We start from the raw sequence: 21,236 nt of genomic DNA, 5'->3' as shown, positions 1-21,236 counted from the left end.
AATGATTTTCTCTCAAGATGAACCTCCTCTTTAATATTGCACGATAATTTGTAGAGTGCCTATCTTTACAGCCTACCAGAATAGACGGCGTCAGACGGTAAAACACAAGGAAGGAGCAAGGATCCCAAAGAGAGCATACAGTTCGTAACAAGTTTCTGGCAAAAGTTTCGAGGCCATTCAACCAGTGTTCAATCCTCCTAGTAAGTAGGCACTGTAACGTTCAGGCTGGAGTCCGCGTTTCAAGTGTACAATTTCTTTCCCCGTAGTCTAGCTGAACGGCGTAGCCTGCTTGCCAAGTCCTCGAGTCCGTTCCAACTCCTCGAACGTTTCGGTTTCCGTCGCGTTCCTCTCCCAGGAGTGTCTTTGTCCTATATTTTTCTGATCAGAGGGAACCACGGCGGCGGAAGCCGATGAATTGCTCGCTAGACTCGTTCTTGGCCGTCCTCCGCCGCTCATTCAGACTACCTCGATAATAAACGGTGAATAAATATTCAGGTAACGTCCTCTTTCCATTTATAAACCACCGTGTGCCGGGTTATTTAAACATCGTTCGGTATCTATTCCCGTCGATCCAGACGTGGCGGATGCTGAAGACATCGATGCGTTCACCTGCCTTTGTACCGGGTCTGTCACCGAGCTGGGGTGCAGTTACCGGGAATCGGTGAAGCACCCTTTCGCCTAACCACACGTCCTGCTACGTCTCTAGCTTCTAGCCTTTCGTCTCACCGTGGATTCTTCACGACGAACGCGTGTGCTATCACGAATTCCACGCCGCCAGCGTTACGCAATCAATTTCCCCGAGGAACCCCGCTCTCCTACTTGGTCAATGGACTCGTCGAATTCGCTGAGCCGGATTTGGCACACTCCTAGGACCGTGAAATCACTTTTAACTGGTCCCATATCGCGCATGGTTTCGCCAATGTGCGCCAGCCGGTGGCAATGCTTCAAATTAATCGGAAGGGTCCATTCGAATGAGCCCTTCAAATTGATTGAAAAGTTTTGGACTTCTCGCTCGCAGCTGCAGTTAATGTATATATCAGTCATTCTCGGTAAGTATACTGCGGATTTTTATGGGGATAAACATTTTCTGCGCGGAATGTCGAGAAGACTTTTGTTTCTTTCTTAGATAATTCTAGAAAATTCCCTTTGAATTTTTAATAATTCTTTTCTACAAGCGCATAAAATATGCGGTCTATTATTGAATTATTTTTAACAAGTTACTAAGATCATTGAAACTGTAGCCACTGAACTTCTGCGAAACGAATAAATTGGCATTATTTCGATGCGGATTTTATTTTGTGATAAGGAGAAAGTAGAGAAAAACGTCTCCTTGAACGTGTTGATAAACAGTCGAGTTAACTACGATCTCCTACGCCAATGTTTCTTGACTTTCTTCGAGCACACTCTGCCTCTGCTCTGTACTAGGGTCAGCCCTTTGTTGACGTAGGTTTAGCTTCGCTTCTGGCGAACGAGAAGATTGGGGTAAGAAGTCGTGAGCTTTATAATTACAAACCGTGGCGTACCCTTAACAGTGTCGCAAGTATACAGAACAATTTTCGACGAAATTATTCAGTAACTAGAAATGATAAAAAACAACTGAGCCGTTTATTTTGAAAGTGGCATAAGTCACTTTACCGTAATGAAAAGTGGTGATTTTTTAATGTTTATACGAAATTATTTACACTGAGAAAAATATCAGTATCCTGAGATAACAAATACAAGTAAATCTTCTCAAAAGTTAGCATCCATATTTTTAAACGTGTTAAAACGCAAACAAAGTGACTTATGTCACTTTCAAAATAAACGGCTCAACTATTCATGATGACAAACAACTTTTTATTCGACTTAAAAGTTAATCATTGCCTCGACAAAATATACCAAGAATATTTAATTTCTGCTCGATTGTAGTAAGATTTCTGTCTTGTTGACTTGCAAATGCATGAAAATCTGCAGCATAAGTACTATTGTTACGCCGTCTATTATAGACAATAATAGCCCGTAAACATTACGAGTACAGAGCGCATACAATATGGCATAAAAGCGAGCTGGAGCCTGGAGGCTGTTTTAAAACCTGACCCAAAAAACCGAGGCTGGGAAACTGGAGTAAAATATACAGGGTAGACCAAAACCGTGGAACCGTTTCGTTCAACGTTTCTCGAGCAAATACATTAGTAAATTGGAACTTCACTTAATAGATACGTACTCGTATTTAAATACTCAAACCTTTCTCACCGATATCCACGTTCCTTGCTTATATGTACTGACTACGATCATAGTTTTTAAATCGGCTATAGAAATGGGCTATAGAGAGGAAACGCGTACAAGTATTTATTTTCAACTATTCTTTCTGAACTAACAAGGCAAGTTCATTAAGACCTTCCAGAGTCACTGTGGAGCAACCTTCGCATTCTTTTTCTCTTTTCTAACTATCCATAGAACATTTCAGTATATTCACATTTTTCTTTAAATTTTAACATTTAATAGATTTGCTTGAAATCTTCAATTTTTATTCTATCAGATAGAAAGAAGGTTGTTGGATTATGAATTAGATTATCAGTCAAAGTGTTAATTGGATGTTTTCACAATATCTAGAAATTTTACAACTTTCTCCAATATTAAATTTCTCTCAAACAATTGATTACACAAAATAATAATTTCTTCCTGTGCTTTTTATTAAATAGGTCACCTCTGCAATGTTTTTACAACTGTTTTTCTAAAATTGAAAAGAACCTTTCCCAGGAACTTTGGTGCACAAAAATCTATAGAAATGACCAAATTCTTGAAAATTAAGTACCCATAACTCTAATTTGATTCCCAAAAGTCAATAAAAATCAGAAATTTCCTCCTAAAGAGACGCGCATAAAGAGGAACCATATTGCAGGCTCAGATTCAGCGCAAAAAAATCAATTAAATTGACAAATCGGATCATGAAAGATAGGATATCATGTGTACTTTGATTGACAGTCAGCCTCGGAGAGATACGGAAGATGATCTAATCGCCTCCGGACCGGTACCAAAGTCATCCGGAGCGGTTCGAAGCTCGGAATCGTCGGCCCATGGCTCGATTCCCAGAACTTTTTAATTCTATCAAGTGGAGAAGGCTCCTCGCGGGAGTGTTCCCTGGAAGTTCGGGCAACGGGAAGCGTCTCGCGCGCACATTCGGCCGCGTTCCCACGGGAGGATCCGGAACACCGAGGGGTGGGAGACCTGGCCGGTGGTGGGCGTCGAACGGAGGTGGGGGAGGGGCTGATATGCTCTGTGGTTCTGCGACCCACTGACCCGCTCGATAACGCTGGCAACTCGAGGTCAGTAACCTTACCCTACCACAAAATTCTCGAGCAAAGCGTGCACAACCCTTTTCGAGTCGGCTGACTAGAAACGACCCTTGATTACGATTGCGATCGGTCTGGGGTTGTTGTATTTCCTTCCGCCGAATACTATGTGTTCGCCAATGATACCGCAGAACCTTGTAGAAAGTGCGTACCACATGTTCAACATCTTTGGACAGCCTTTGCGTTGCCATAGGAGCAGCTCGATTGTTCTTCGGTTCCTTTTAGGGTATTTTCTTGCTATTCTAGTTGGCTACATCGATGGTGAATGGAATAGGTGTCTCAGCAGTTCATCTTCAGGACCTTCCATTATCTGCTACACACTCTGTAATAGTAGGTAGAGACACCTTTCCCTCATTCTTCTTTCAAGATCCTTCTCGTATCATACCATGTGTTGTAATAGTGAGCAAGAGTGAGACACCTTGTTCTTCATTCTTCTTTCAGGATCCTCCTGTTATCTGCTACGTACTCCGTGTTGCAATAGTAAGTAGGCACCTGGTCCTTTATGCTTCTTTTAAGACTCCTTCGTTGTCTGTCGATGTTTAAAGGATCTTTTGTAGAGACATTGTGCAGAGCAGAGGCCTTAGTTGTCCGTCGTTTTCATGGTAGTTTCTGGTGTTTGCCAGCTCTAAATTGTTTGCACCACAATGGTACATAAAAAACCACCGAAGTTATCCTCAAAACTGTGTTCTCTATTATCTGTTGGTGCCTATCGAGTCCTATGTCTTTAGTATTTTAAAAGTAAGCAGCAGCGATTTAAATTGTTCTTTACTAATTAGCTACATACTTGATAAAAGAGACTCTTTGTTATATGCTTTTCATGATACTCGGCTATTCGCGGCTAACAACTCTAGTGTCTTAAAATCGCCACAGTGAATAGCAAGAAACTCAACTGTTCTTTTATTTCTACTTCATTAAAATGCACAATGCAGAAGAAGATTGTCTGAGAACCTCAATAATCTGTCATTTGAATTGTTGAGACCTCTTGAAGTTATGCAATCTTCTGTCTCAACTCCCTGTGCAATCCCTGTGCAAGTTTAGATCTTAAGCATTGAAACAGCAAATGGAGCAGATGATGCACGCTATTCAGATGCACGAAAAGATTGTACACGTTCTTCAACCGCTCTGCACTCGTATTGCTATGATTTCTAAATCTTGTAGCATCTCTTGGTGTCTATCAGACCAAGATCTCGAACATCGAAATAGCAAATGGAGAAAAAGTTACACGAAAAGATTCTCTCTGTTCTTCATTCGTTTTGCTAAAATCCCTTGATCTTGTTCAGTCTTTTATTGTTTACGTTCTTCATTCGTTTTGCTAAGATCTTTAATCTTGTACAATTTTTTATTGTCTTTGAGATTGAGATCTTGATCATGCATGTTTGCTAAAATCTTTACCGAGATGGACAAAAAAATTGCCTACTGCATCTCCTGACAATCTTTTGCTGGCGTCTATTAGCTCAACATCGAAACATCAAGCGGATGAACCCACATCCACAGTTTAGACGTACAAAAGGGTCTTCTGGGAGGCAGGCAGGGTTCGCCCCCTTGTCCCCGTGTACAAATCGATGTGGACGCACGTATGGTAATGGATCCCCAGGGTTGTTTTTCCGTGGGCAGGTCGGTGACCGTTTGGCAGCACGATGATCGAGATGCTTGGCAATCGTCCACCGAATCTGCCGCGTTGCTCTCGATCATAGTTCCCTGACCTCTCATACTTTATTTTTTACTACTGTCTCTTTCCCGCATCGTAGAAAAGAGCAGCCTCGATCATCCTCAAAAAGCATCCCCTCGATCAATTCCGGCGATCGGTCTTCTAACGATCGCGTGAGGATTATCGCGATGAAACGCGTCACGCGATTTCTCGAGAAGTTTGCTGGTTTTCACATTCCTGGTCTTCTGTTAGGAGGCGTGTTGCGTAGAGGGTGGTCAGGTGTTGCGGAGGACATCGCCAGGTGGACAAACGCAGAACGAGTTGCGATCGCGTTCCCTGACGATGATCTGGATCGGGTCACCGATACGGCGCAATACTCGTCTAGGTGCTCCAAGCATTTTTCTGCGTGCTGTAATATCGCGTTGCAAGGATTGCGACAGGCCAGACTCACGCACACCGAGTATTGATTTCGAGTCCCGCTGGCAGTGCTGCCGCGATTCCGCGTCTCCAGAACTAAAACCCGGGACGAGGGAAGGGATCGGTTCCCAAACTTCAGCCCTTCCTTCCCTCTGGCCGGACGGACGCGCTCGAAATTGTACACCCTACTTTTCAATCTCAACTGAAACACCGAGGCGATACTCGGATCTAGTTATATTATTCAAATTTAATGTCCCTCTAAATATTCAATTCGATATTTTTCCTTTCATATGTTTCTGCATGTGCAGAATTGCAACTGACAATTGCAACGAATATACTGTGTTCCAACTGGAACTCTAAAGGCAAATAGTTGAATTATAGTTATTATAATTAATTATAATTAACCCTTTGCACTCGAAGCCATTTTAACCGTGAATCTAAAACAATTTTTCTGACTTATGGTATTTCCATTTTATATGACAAAGTGCATTTTATGCATATGAAATTGAGTCTTGCGATGACTTGTGATGACAATTACACTTTCAACAATTTTTTAAATTTATGTTTTGTTAATATAAAAATTATTTTGGAACGCGAACTAACAATTTTAGTGGTGCCTCAGAGTCACCACTCGAGTGCAAAGGGTTAATAGTTATTTTGACCAGGTAGCTTTGAAGAATCGATTGATATTTTATTTCACTCTGATCAGTGAATGGAAACAGCTTCAAGCATACAGTTAACCGTCATATGATCTTTGAATCAAAATTCAGTCATATTCTGTGTCCGTTGCCATAATATTCTTTGTTCTTACAAATATAGCTAAATTTAAAATATACTTAACATTATAAATACGACAGAATTGGTCGAATTACGGGATCAAGCGAAATTGGATCATCCCTCGTGAAATTAGTTTCGAGGATCGAGAGGTTTCAACGGTTATCTTAAAATATAGATGAACTTTTGATTATACGTATGAATATAATCTCTCAGCTTGGAAATAATAATAAGGAAGAATAATTATTTCAAACTACGACTGAAATTATTGCATGTCCACGTACAGTTATTTTCTAAAATTTTGAAATTCGATGCGCCTGAAACTGCCCGAGCTGTTTGAAATTTTATCTTGATTCGTATTGCAGGATGTAGAACAGCTTTTCGCAATTATGAAACTACGGCCACGATTTCCATTCATTGTGTCCAGTGATTAATGCGAAAACTTGGATTGATTTTGAATGACGCATGGCAGCTCGACGAATACATGGACCATTACTCGTAAAATTTTGTTCATTGAATCAAGATTTATTCGTGTTGACACCTTATTTACAGATGACGGCACAGTGTCAAATTGAACATCGTTTTCTATTATGAGTGACACCGTATTCTGTTCAGTTTCAGTGGTGTTTCTTCTTTCAATGTTAGTAGTAAGAAATCAATGTTATCACGTCGACGATAAGGTGTTAATATTCACGACATCTTGAAACGAGTAGCCCGCGGCGATCGCAACGTCTCGGCCCGAAAAAGGCAAGCACCGCGCCATGTTCCCGCGAGCAAGAAAGGCACTGAAGAACCTCGGATTTCTTTAAAAGGATCGCTGAAATCGGGACGGTGTCATGGATCCGACGGCTGTCTTCAAATATTGCTGAGCAACACTCTCGTCTCCACCGGGGAAAATAGAAACAGCCGCTCGGAATACAGATGCTGCACTAACCGAGTTGACCTCGTCGTCTCAAACGTCCTTCGCCAGAGCTTCAAAGAAAAATTAAGGGGCTCTTTCGAAAGCCTTTTGACCCGGAACGAGAACTAGAACGAGAGATCATCCTGAACGGGATTGCGAGCAAATTATTACAAATGATCGTTAGGGCGCAGTAAAGACCACTTGTTATAGTGTTAGAACTATTAGACTGGTTCATCAAGTATTTAGCAATGCGTATGTTTATTTAGACATTTTTTAAGTATTAGTTCTTCTCTAAAATAATTTTTACGTCCTTAACTTATTACACCCTAGTAAACGACGAGATTTATAATTTTATTGTTTTTTATCTTTTATTTTAACAAGAATGTCTAATATTCCAATAACATGATGCACGACTATTTTTAACCCCTCGACACTAGATCCATGGATTGCTAAACACGATTATTTCACACCACTTTAAGAAAAATAAAATAAGATGTATTCATTTAAATGTTCAACAATTTTTACCGCTGTATTCATATAAAGAAAACAAATTTTTCTTTGAATTTTCTATAAATAATCTTTATCGTTAAACGTACCACTGTCGGTCGAGAGACCGATTTCATATTATACAATTACTGAAATTATAAATCAGCTTCCAGTGGAAGTTTGGAATATATTTCCTTTATTCAGGTCATATAGTAATATTAAAATTATGAAATACTTAAATAAATTCAATCTTAAAATTTTTAAAAGGCAACACATACTAGTCGCTTTCAAATCTCGGTACGTTTAGTGTTAATCATCAAGTTTCCGTATTACTTGATGTTAAAATCGTCTTCATCAGCCAATTTTTCCTTTAAAAAATCAAGTGGAAACAAGTCTAAGAAATTAGATCTTTTAAATGTTGCACAGAGCTGATAACAACAGTTCATAATTTATGTGGAGCACCAATCGGTCCCAGGAGAAGCGTCCAGGGGACACTGATTAACCCGAAGAAACCAGTGTGATCGCGTGGGAGGCGTTTAATCGCGTCATCCTACTCATCAAGCAGTCAACAGGCTGCGCGGAACAAGTGTGCATCGAGCGATCCCGACGACAGGTTCGCCCAGGACGCGTCTCGCGACGATACTAATTAATAATACGGTTCGGCCGCCGGGTCTCTAGGCGTCTCAATTATTCGACCGTCGTTCGAATCCGAGCGATTCCCCTCGAACGAAATCCCATTAATTATCTATCGTGTGTCGGTTGGCAATAAATCCACATGCTGCCGGCAATCGTCAAGTTCGACAGCCGTTTCCGTTCGCGAACGTCGATAAAGTCTTCGGCTCCCGAAATAAACGGCACGCAGACGCATCGCCACCTACGCAGCCTATCACGAATCTCGAAACATTTAGGTAGTTTTGCGGATTTTTCGTTAACACTAAACCTACCACTGGCATGTACTGCTTCACAAAAGTGAGAAGGCCGAATTTATTTGGTGTTTGTAAAGTTTTCATTATAAAACTTGCCCCAATAATATAACTTATTCAAGCGTTTTCCACGGAAGAGTCTCGGAACTTTGCAGAATTGCAAAATAAGAAAGCGGTCACTTTGACCGCGGTAGGTTTAGTGTTAATGACTGCCTGTTGAAAACACTGCAAACGTAGATAAATGTTCTATGTAGGAATTGTGATACCACAGACAGCAGTGCAACTTCCGTTGGTATACATATAGTTAATTGATTGAAGATGGTCTTTGTAGAGGACAATGTAGAAGCTGGACTACAGTAGGTATATGTATAGTCTCGATGATCCAAACTAATTGGGGGATATCAAGTCTTATTGATCTGTACAATGAATCGTGTTGCATAGAGATCGACACAGATTGAACTGTTTACCTGTGATACATTTATAATATTAAAGGGTTTAGGTATTCGAGGCTCGGGTAATCGAGGTGCCACTGTACATGAGCACTAAAATTATATATGTAATTTACACTAGGTGCATCATAATTAGATAGCGATTTTTCTAAATTTATGGCATAAATGCGTAACCGAAATATAAAGTTGTGAAGACATCAGAAGAATTTAACAATATTGTTACATTGTGTTCTTTCACCTTTGAAAAATTATTGAAAGAAACAATTTATTGTTACTTATTTTCTGTTTCTTATAATTATTTTGCATGAATTATCGCAGTCTAATTATAACGTATTCATCCGTAACACAATGTACTTGGGAATGAAAAGTGTATATTGACCAGATCAACATTGATGTCAAAGAAGTAGATTTGTAAATACGTAAAAAATTCGGCTTAATGATCTCAATGAATCTAGCTACAACGATCGTGAAATTCTCAAAACTATCTATCCTGCCAGTCTTACTTATAAATAATGTAAGGTTACAGAAGCTTTGATTTCTGGCAGTTGCAATGTCTTAAGCAAAAAGCCCCTAACTCACGTGGAGTTGCGAGGTGTCTAGATACTCATGGTTGCCAGTGTATAATGAGATGTAGCCCTGTCAGCCGGCAAATCGTAAAATCCTCGAAACCCGGCGCGGTCCAGCGATCACGTCGGCTATTTTCGCTTGAAAGCCTACCAGGAACCGTTCTGCGATAGCGGAAGCTCTTCGAGGTTCGCGTAACGATAACGCGGTGACCACGTGCCGGCGAAACGACCGCCTAATACACGCTCCGAATGCGAAGTATATTTAACCGGGGCCACAGTCGGCGAACATGCGAGAGTTGCGTGTCTGTTATGGCCCCAAGTTTCTCTTGCACACGCCGTTCGAACTTCAAAAGAAAGTTGTAAGCTTCGAAGTTGGTATTTACGTACGGGTGATTGCACCGCTGCCGCTAAAGATGGCTTGCGAACATTCAGACTTTTCCTGTAGACGACAATTTATTTGTTTATTTAACCCGGCGTTTGAGACTGTTGTCGCTGTTCGAGAATTCTAGTTTCGCTGGTAGTTGAGGATTGTTTGGTTATAGCGAGATATAATTCGCAAAGTGAGAGCACAAGTTATGAGACCAGTTCTGAGGACAGAGGAATATTATTACAGCAACTTCTGGTGTACACAATTCAGCTTTCGAGGAAATTGACTTGGAAAAGTGATCTGATACATTAATCGGATACACCGGTGTATCCGAGAATAGTGTAAGCAGAAACGGCAAGCAATGAACAGACACGCGAGCCAAGTCCGATTCAATGGTACGTGCTCCCTGTTGGAGTACAAATTCAATCTCCTTGAAAATAAAGTATGATACAAAAAGTTCTATTTTGCTGTTTCAATTAATTATGCCATGTAGCATTACGTTCTCGCATTGAAACCGTAGATCTTTATGCTGTCGTATCTCATTGTCAGAACCAGCTATTTCTTTCCATTTGTTTCAACCTTACTTTTAAGCGATATTTTAGCCTGCTGTCTTGTATTATCTATTCAACTTTATCAGTAGAATGTTTTATTCTCTCAAATTAATATCATTTTAGTATGCTCATAAATTAATCAAATTTTTTTATTGGCACAATTTATTAAAAACATTTTTTAATAAAATGTTTTATTTCCATTTGTAAAGATAGAAGGGTAAGTTGAATTAAATTTTACAGAAGTGTGATGTGAATTAAATCAAAATTTGATTCGATTCTCCATGGGAAATGAAATTCAATCAGCTCCACATTTCGCAAATGCAATTTACACGGATGTTAATTAGCATAGATGTCAATAGAGACTAATTCCACCGATTAGTCACTCTTCGGAATACTATTAATTCTTTCTCATTGTTCTCAAAATGCGTACAAAAATTGTCTTTGTTCTTTTTTTCTTCTAGCTTCATTTCATCCTACCACATGATATTATTTATTTCGCACAATTGTTTTCCACGCGTGAACAAAATTAAAATTAAATAATATCCATGTAACATAAACCACGTTTTCATTACTTTGCACAAATGATTTTCACATGCAACAATATTCAACCCAAACTTCTCTTGTCCCAATCTCGATCTACAAGGACGACAGTTTGCATAAAACACAAAACAGTCCAATTTCACCAGTTGCACCCATCTTCGGAGCCCCATTAATTCTCCAACATCGTTCTGCGGATACTTACATCATCCCGAGTCACCTCTGTATTTCAAAAACATCCGCAATCTCTATTTTTACCCGGCGGGAACGTGATCGCGCGAGACAAAGGAGCCACGTGTCGTTTATGCGTGCCACGTTAGGTCGTTACGCGCCGCGATTGCGGCCACGAGGAACGCAGTCGTAAACGCAATTATCGCGGCGCGGAATTGTCCGAGGATCTTAAGAATCCGCTCGTAAGAATGTACTCACTTGGCGTTCTTTGGCAGCGTGCCAGAGCCGGGGCTGGTGTGCGTGGGGGTGAGGCAGAGGGGCGGGTTGCTCGAATTTTGAGGCACCAAGGGCTGCCTCGCGTGGGCCGGCGACGTGTGCGACCCGTATCCGTCAGAATTCAGCTGGAACCGATAAATTAGGGCTTTCAGACTTCACGCACATTACCATAGAGGAAAACGCGTGAACATTATGGGAGTTGTTTTCCAATAAATCTATCAACGCATTAATTCTCGCATGCCGTGGTTAACATCGCTTAAATTTTTACGCATCAACTTCATCTTACATAATTTTAGGCCCGGTTTTGAAAAATGTTGACTTTCTTTATTGGACTTTGTTTTCAAAATGATGTGCCAACGTATTAGCATACTCATCAATTAATTGTTCTTTACATTTTTTTAAGGATTGTCCTTTAAGATCAATCCTTGATCTTTTTATTAGATTTCATACGAATGTAACAAGTATTACACTCGTAACAAGTTTTTCATCTGAAAACTTGTAATTTTGATGACGTCTGTAGGTCTAGGTCAAAATGTACCCAGCATCCGTAATTCGGGAGCTAATTTGGTGGTGAAGTTATAAAAATATTTAACACTAAACCTACCAAGTAGTAATACTAACTGGCATATACTGCTTCACAAAAGTGAGAAGACCGAATTTATTTAAAATTTGTCAAGTTTTTATTATAAAACTTGCTCCAGTAATATAACTTATTCAAGCGTTTTCCACGAAAGAGTCTCGGAACTTTTCAGAATTGCAAAATAAGAAAGCGGTCACTTTAACCGCGGTAGGTTTAGTGTTAAGTACTTAAATGTTTAAATAATTGACTGGCATTGTTCTGTATTCATTCCGTAATATTCTTTTTTTATACGCATATGAAAGGACTAAACACCGCATTTGCTGCAAAAATCTTTTCAAGGTTATTTGGAGGTCTGTCGATTATATAAAGCTGAATCTCTCTTTTTATTATCTTTGGCAGTAATAAAGATACTTCATAGATCAAACGAAAACGTTGACGGTCATGAAATTTAAAATAACTTAATCTTGAGAACCACGTTCTATCTCAAATCTGACCTCTATGAAGTATTGGGTTGGCAACTAAGTAATTGCCGATTTGTTCAATGAAATAAAAAATTTTTTTTTACTTGGAATGAAGTTTAATCTGTAATGTATTTTCCATTTTGTTCGATGACCTTTCGCCATCTCTCTGATAACTTGAAAATTCCACGCTCGTGGAAAGTCTGATCCTTTTTGGCCAAAAACTGAATTAAGTGAGATTTTACAGCGTCATCATCATTAAAAGTTTTACCACGAAGGGAGTTGTCCAGGGATCGAAATAAGTGGTAATCCGATGGCGCGAGATCAGGAGTATATGGTGGGTGTAACATCAATTCCCAACCAATATTCATCAATTTTTGCTGAGTGGACAAAGACGCCTAGCATTATCCTGGTGGAAAATGACACATTTACGATTGACCAATTCTGGTCGCTTTTCCTTGACCGCTGCATTCAATTTGTCCAGTTGCTAACATTCACGGATAATAAAAAATAACATAATAATAATAATAATAATAATAATAATAATTTTATAATATAACATTTACGGATATCATAAAAATGGGGGTGAGAGACATCTATAACTAAAATCGGCAATTACTTAGTTGCCAACCCAATAAAAATGTCTTATCTTAATTAGGCATATTATCGTATTGTTGTAAACGACAGAGTTATTTTTAAACAGTGTAAAGAGTTAACATATAAAATAACTTTTAACGCCACTATCTTTCCAAAAGACTTGCTTCTACTTCTAAGATAAAGGAAACTAGTCTAAACAAAATTCTTGTATCCTTACTATTGGTAGGAACTGATTATGAACCTTGCTTCGAGTAATGAATACTATCAATTCACCATGAGTTTTGCCTTCAATCTGATTCAGCCATGTATTTCGGAGAAAATAAATATTTGCAATTTTAATAATAAATGATTTAGTTGAAATTCTTATATTATTTAACACTAGAATTAACAAATCGGTCAAAATGACTGGTTTTTAATTTTTTCTTTTACAGTACCTGATATTACAAAAATATATCTAGGAGAAATGTTTACATAAACATCTTTATGTCAGGAATCGCGCAAAGTTTAAATAAATCCGATCTTGCCGTTATTATAAATCAATATAACATTAGTCCCGTTAAGAGCTTCGTAGTTCTAGTATTTATAAATAAATGAAGAAACCGTAACAGTATCAATGAATTAGAATTTGAAGTCTTGAATCTGATTTAGCCATGCGTCTTGGAGAAATTGTCTGCAATTTTGATAGTAACATCAATGGACTAGGACTTGAAGTTAGGTCTAATTTAAGCACAGCCTAAACTTCGCCAGCTGTCCCCCAACATTAAAATTTATGCCAAACAACACGGAATGATCTATGAATTTTTTCCCAGCTAGAACGCCCATTCGTCTCACTATGGCGGCCGTACGGAGAGAAAAATTGTTGGCGTCGGCCACTTGGAATATTGGCTGCGGCCGCAGGCAAAAAGTCCCACCATTTATCCTGACATCCGCGGATAGCTCTATCCGTTCCACGAGGGAGGAAGTCATTCAGCAGGAAAAATATTCGGTTGGCTCGGTAAGCTAATCGATTCTACCTCCACCTCCTCTATCGTCCCGTCGTTGTTACTAAGAGGTTGTCGCGAGACACCGAAAGTTTTAGGGACGGGGGTTAGCTTAACAGGGAAAAGTTGCTGGGCTTCTTTGTAGACGAAGTTTACGAGGGTCACTGGCCAAGTGTCCAACACCAATTTTCATAAATTCGGCATGCTCGCGGTGTCAAGGGTGCCGCATAGTTCTTGCTAGTAGACGAATAAGCTCGGAGGGTGGTGAAACTGTACCCGAAGGTCGTCGCGCGGACTTTATGGGGTGTTGCGAAGTTTCTATGGGTTCTTTATGAAGCTGACTGCTGAATCGAACCCTGCGGCTGTTGAAAGTCTGGGAGCTAGACGGACCATGGTACCCTTTTTAACTTTTAGAGCTATTTTGTATTGTTTACATGCAAAGACATATGTAATCACAATCTTTGTGATTAAAATATTTGAAATATTTGAAATATTTGAAATACTTATTCTAGATTTCCAAAACTGGTTCGTGGAGGACAATAGTTGCTTACTGTTTGAATAAACGATCTTGGTGTGTGGATATGAATATGTCCAAGATTATTTTATGTTAATTAATAATTTTATGTTAACTCATCATGAATGGATAAGGATTCACAATTTATTTACGACTCTATGAATCAATGTCTGGTTACCGATAATTAAAAATACGTTTGCCTTGTCTAAAATACTTTCGGATAATTATTTCTTTTCGTTTAAATCTTTTTATGAACGATATTCTGAAAAATATCTTTTACTTTAATAAATACTGTGTTAGAAAATGTACAGTGGATTCAAAAGTATCTAAACTCTAAATTTCTCACCGTACTAAGCAACAGAAATATTTACAACTTTATTAATGGCCTCAATTGCCCATGAACAATGGTTTGGGTCTGATTTAATTCTGTACCTCGATGAAGAAAAATATCTACAAAATCATTAACCCCTTGCACTACTTTCACGAGTCTGACTCGTGATGAAAATTTTGTGCCAAAATTGAATATTATATATATATATATATATATTATATATAATAATAATATATATATATATTATTATTATTATTATATATTATGTAAATATAATAATATTATATATATATATATATTATTATTATTATATATTATATGGTTCAATTATGCATCTACAATATTATTACTAAAATTAACTGACTCCGTCAATGTTCATTTGAAACCACAGTCTCTCTAGAGTTGATGACCCAATTTCACCACTTATCTCCGGTCAATACTTTCATCATCACCGGTATCATTACCACTTCACAATAAATAGAAGTGAATAAGTGAATAATTAATAAGAATCTACCATTTACGACTATTGTATCTTCCGGAAAGGTTGGCGCCTTTTCGCGTGGAGTTTCGATTAACATTCGCGAACATCGAGCACAGTTTCGCCACCGCATCTGGGAGTCCTGAATCTTTCAGAGGTCCTTGAGATCATACCTTGACGACTGTGCCGATCAGCGAGTCCGGAGGCATTTCCGGGGGGTCAGGAATCACTCCTGGATTCGTGTGTGCCGGATAATCGTTGTGCAGATTGGCCTCCTTCACAGGAGTGCCATCGAGTCGTTCCATGTCCAGGCCGTCAGTCGGTGTCGGCTGCGAGAGCAAGCGCTCCTTCATCTCGTGGAGATACGGACACCGCTGCATCTCTTCAGACTCGTGGATTCTCGGTCGATCTGCGAAGCAGGAAATCGATCAGCTCGAATCGATCCAGAAACGGGCATAATTTACCCCGTAGGGTCCTATTCTAGCTTCCTAATGTGGGCCTGCGAAATCACGCTTACTCAAAATCAACAAGATGATTTTTAGCCCACATTTTACAATACATTATAGCTTCGAACACACAGACACACATTCTATAATAATACTTTATCAATAATTCGTCAATCGTGTATATTGTAATATTAAAAAAATTCTGCGAAATTTATTAACATTCTTTTAAATTCATAATTTAAGGGACAGTGTCAAATTGTTCATAGGAAGCTAAAAAATTAATTATTTTACAGTTATAATGCAATACGCTAGTGAAAAGGAGTGGATAAACAATGTTGTTTTAATTATTTCTCATGCTCTACTTCACACATAAGCCTATCACTTATTTTTGCTTCAAGTGTTAAATCACTAAATTGTGCTTCATCTATATAGTTTCACATTCTAAAGAAACGCATCTCACAATGCAAACCGAAAGAGATCAATTATTTTACGAAATGTGTATATATCACAAGTGGGTGTACTTACATTTTAAGGAATGTATGAGTGCAGAGTATGATGCACAGTAGTGTTTGATATACAAATCAATATTAAAGAAACGAAAAAAGGTGTTGAGTTTAAAGTCGCAGATGAAAGAGTTGATCTATTATACAAATAGCACGAAATTCTAAAAACGAAGCAAAACAGAAATATAGTTTTTAATTAATGATATTGAAAAATGATGGAGCATGATAATCACGGTTCCAGCTTGATGAACACAGTTTTGATTCTAGTTTTAAAGGATTATTCACCGGGAACGAGATCGTCCGAAAGTTGATCGGCGAAAAAAGAAAGGGAGGAGCACACCGCGCGGCAATCTTTCGCGAATGATAAGACTAATCAGAGTACGTGAATAATGCATCGAACGACGGTCGATTCGTCCCCTTCCGCCGAGATTCAACGAGATCGATTCTCTCGAAATCGAGTAGCCAGCTCCGATGCTCTTGGTCACCGCGTTCTGGAAAATCGAATCGAACAACGGAGGAAGCCTCCCGTGCGCCCACCCCCCACGGGATTACAATCTTTTCGCGTCGTTAAGTTTCATCGAACCCGTCCCTGCGCTGAACGCCATGGTTCTTCTTCAACACGATCCTCTTTCACTCTCTTTCCCTCTCTTGATCCCTCCCCTATCTTCGCGAACACTAGTTTTTCCGCTGTGAACACTGTACAGCCACACCCCTTCCAGCTCATTTCGTCTTCGTACTCATCGACCAGTTTTTCTTCGGATTTTCTGGAAAACTGGGGCAATGGTCTCTGATTGAACTATGGGCATGATTTAATCATTTCAGGGCTTGAAGCAGTGTAGCATTTTCTTCAGAGGAACTGTAGTGGAATGAAATTATATGCTCTTCGATACTGGTTTCAGTGAATCAGTGGTGAAAGGCATATGCAGCAAATGTTAAATTTTATCAAGATTTTTGTACGACAGACATATTTTATTCCAGAGATTTAATATATGAATGTTGCAAAAATATATTTTTGTTAGTAGACCGCAGATCTTTGTGCGAAATAGTAAATTTGTGTATCAACTGCAAGGTTCAAGAAGTAATTAAAAATGTGTAAAATTAAATCTCTCCTACTTATTTTGACAGGCGGTTGGGCGTTCACGCGAAGCCCCATGACGACAGAGGGCATCGCAGTCTGTTTATTGTTTATTGAACACTAATCTTAAACTGTTTTAATTTCATAAAGTGCACATGGTGCATAAAGGTCACAGTATCGTAGCGTTGTAAAAATAGTGTTTAACAAATAATGGTGACAGTGGTATAGAAACTGTCACTTGTTACTACAAATTTTTCCAAATACAGAAACTGGATAATTGATCTTTCCGGGACTCTAATTAATAATGCCCAGAGGAACAGAACTTTCTCTCATGTTTTAAAACGTAAGTCCCATAAGGGGTTGACTACAAGCGAACTGTATGCTACACTCTTTTCGTAAAAGCGTTCTGAAGCTGGACGTTCGTTAAAACTGCAATCCAGTCACTATTATTCTACGTACTGGAACCCCCTATTTCTTAAGAGAATTGTTTTAATTTCATAAATATTGCTAAAGAACGTAATACTTTTAATAAAGTGTGATGATCGTAATAAGTCGCATATAATTTTTCTTGCGAACGCAAGTGAAATTTGAAATGTATCAGTGATAAAACTACACTTTCATCATTTTAATCTTCATTAAAAATATGATTCTCATAGAAGGATGAACAATTAGCTCTGAGATTTTCTTTTTTCATAATGGAAAACTAAAATAAAGTGAGATAAATATGAAATAAGTTTATTTTCATCGCTCATAACTAATTAGACTATGCGTAGGATATCCTTATTTAGTCAGAATCAGCGAAAGTTGTGCGAATTTAACAATAAGAACATATGAAGATTAACGTTTGGCGTTGACAGCCAAATTAGAGCCCCCAAAAATTACACAACTTCAAAATATCTTGTTCAAGGAAACTGTAATCGGAAAGTTACAATTAATTGAAGTGAATACTTCTTGCATCTTCCTGTATAAAATCGAATAAAGTCTAATGTTCTGGAATATTTGAAGACTTGAAAAGTTTCTGAATCTGAATTAAACAATGGTGTCACTCATATATGACGACGTGGCAGTCAACGCGTCAACCCTTAATGTAACGTTGAAGTTACACACTAAATCTTGCTTCTTATTCTGTTATTTCTCCTTCGTAATCAAGGACGTTATACCTCATGATTTTTAACTCATGTTTCACACGTCAAATTCATAGTTTTTAAAATCGTGAATTCGTTATTAATTTACATAAAGATGGATACTATTTGCTAATTTCGAAATACATGAATTTTCTATATCAATTTAAAAAAAAACTCGGTTCATAGAAGATTAAAATAATAAAAGCAATTGCGGGAAGATGACTAGACATCAAGTCTAGACATCATCATCTAAAAGTCATAACATCCTTCACTTCAGATAAAACTTTCCCAAGTCACTTCCCGACACTTCGGAAACGCTGCTAATCATTGCGATCGGCAGGGGTGTTATCGAGTAAAGGGTTGACTTCACTTCACTTCCGGCGTCTGCGAGCACTCGTGATTCGAGGAATCGATATCAGCCCCAACAAGGGCGCGAAAGGGTTCAGAGTTCGCGGTGTTAACTTACTGGACATGTCTTCGTCCATCGGAGCGGATGATCGAGCGAGGCCCGATTTTCTGGATCTCGCGGTAACCGATCTTGCCGAGGAGCGGCGACGTAAACGCGATCCGATCGACACTGGATCAAGGGGAAGTCCGAACATCTCGGACTCGCTCTCTCCCCATAGCAGAGATCGCCAAACATGGCGGTACCGGGCCGCTAGTCACGTGTATTCATCTTTGCGCGGCTCGCGACACGCTTCGCGGAATCTGACAAGACGGGAAAGCGAACGAGAAGCCGAAGACGAAGAGGACGAAGCCTGTTCGAGAAGCCGTTTTTATCGAGCCGGCGCTCTCGATCGACGCGACCGGGACAGAAACTCGATCGAACCGGGACTTCGGGCGCGATCGCGATCACTGCGATCGCAACAGGAAATATTTGTAATGACGCGGATCGAGAATCCAGGTTGGGATAGTTGCCAGTCTATCGGGATCCTAGCGTGGTTTTTTCTTTTCCAAGAACGGCCGGCTGACGTGTCTGCGATAGCGACTTAATCGTTTTGATTCGCTGGATATACCGGGTGGCAGCTAATTTCAGATACGCCTAAGGAAGGGCTGATACGATCTAATAGATATAGTTGTTACAGACGTGGCTCGAGCTCGGGATTTTTAAATTGCCGGCTATCGTGCGGTCTTGTTGCTTACGATACAATGTGTAAGCTAGTACAGCGATGCTTGAACTTGAATTTATATTTTTAGCGTTAGTTTCTTGCGTATTCTTCTGGTTTTTATTTTTAGTGTCTTACTAGCAGTTTTAACATTGTACTTTATGATTGGAGAAGCTTGGTGTGACGACATTTGAATTTATTTTAGCGGGAAACGTTTTTTCTTGGATCTGTTCAGTGTTTAAAATTTGAACGCGTTTACGACAAGAGAATTAATTGTAAACTTTGTGGATACGTTTAGCAATCTTCAAAAAATATAAATGATTTTTCGTGAACGCAAAACCTTGTGTTTAACCTTACGGGGAATGATTTTTCTGGAACCAGCCTCTTCTTTTGGTGTTTGCAGAGAATACTATGTATATTCAGAATTATTTTTAAGCGGAACCAAGATTTACACGATTTTTCAAATTTCGTGGACTCATTTATCAATCTATAAGTAATCTAAACAAATTTTTTATACACGAAATATTTACTTTTGTTCTTACAAGAGATAATTTTTCTATCAATTGTCTGCATATCTCTTGGTGTTTACGTGGCTTTCGGAATTTTTATAACGAAAATTAAAGTTTCCGAAAGTCTGAAATTTTTCAGACATATTTCTCCATATTTGGAGAATTCTTTTTCGTCCAGAAATAACGGCACTGTTGAATGTTATGACGGCTTAACGAGAGCGCCGTACATAGCCATTGACCAAGTTAACGACAGAGATTGATCGCATATTCATGCGAGGGTTGATCGACTGTCTACGACTTTTCCGCGAAATACCGAGACTATCGTCGAGGTGCTGCTATTGCATCACGCGACGATCCATAATGGGTCCGTGATGTGCCTCGATTGACCGATACACGTGTTCCGTTCGCAGACTAAACACGTTTACCCTGACGTCTGAATGCGGCCTACGAGCTAAATGCGTCAGGTGTCTGTCTTCTACGACAGCGGGAGGCAAAAACTACTGTCCAGATCGACTCCTCGCGCCGTTACCGATCGATTGATTGACATTGAACTGCAAGGCAGACATCCCTGGGGACCGTTGATGAATCTTCGACAAGGTTTATCTGACTACGCGCGCGACTGTATCTCCTTGGAGAATTAAGTTGAGCGACAGGAAAATAAACAAAGGTGTCACAACAGAAAACCTCCCGCTCTAGACATAAAACAAACGTCTCTCCCATCTATTTGTCAACGTCATAAACGCTTTGTTTTATTTTTTTTTAACTCAATTATATCAAGATCTATTAGAATTAAAATATTTGATTTGTATTTGTATACTACGATTTTTGAGATCAATTCGAAGCTGTTCAAATCTGTGTGAAATTATTTAGATTCAGCAATACAAATTTTTTACAGTGTTACACGAGAATGGAACATTTGACAAGGCTGTCCAGATTTGGAAAGTCTCAGACCGACAAATAAACATTTTTCACAGCGTGATAGTATTGGAATCTTTAGCAAAATAATCGAAATTTCTTTGGAAAATTTTCGGCTGACAAATAGAAATAATCTTGCATACTAAATAATTTCACGTATCCCAGTACCCTGGATAATTAACTCGAAAATTGAATTGGAAGAACGTCTTATTATTAAACACA

General features: G+C 39.1%; 1 protein-coding gene across 6 annotated transcripts in view; it reads right to left on the bottom strand.

The window, feature by feature from the left end:
- The window catches only part of OtopLa (proton channel otopetrin-like a), an 85,391-nt gene that overhangs the window by 28,623 nt on the left and 35,532 nt on the right, over positions 1-21,236 (bottom strand). For 5 of the 6 annotated variants that reach the window (XM_076519561.1, XM_076519559.1, XM_076519560.1 and 2 more), the window contains exons 2-3: positions 15,510-15,745; positions 11,381-11,523 (exon numbers count right to left, since the gene is read on the bottom strand). In XM_076519561.1, coding sequence (XP_076375676.1) covers positions 11,381-11,523; positions 15,510-15,716 — 350 coding nt within the window. In that variant the 5' untranslated portion in view covers positions 15,717-15,745. Of the gene's footprint in view, positions 1-11,380; positions 11,524-15,509; positions 15,746-18,950; positions 19,051-21,236 lie in introns of those variants that run through there. The other variant, XM_076519557.1, reaches the window with a different exon arrangement.

This window comes from Megalopta genalis, chromosome 3 (genome assembly GCF_051020955.1).
Source record: "Megalopta genalis isolate 19385.01 chromosome 3, iyMegGena1_principal, whole genome shotgun sequence".
Taxonomy (NCBI): domain Eukaryota; kingdom Metazoa; phylum Arthropoda; class Insecta; order Hymenoptera; family Halictidae; genus Megalopta; species Megalopta genalis.
Note: the sequence above shows the minus strand (reverse complement) of the source record. Positions and strands in the feature narration are given on the sequence as shown.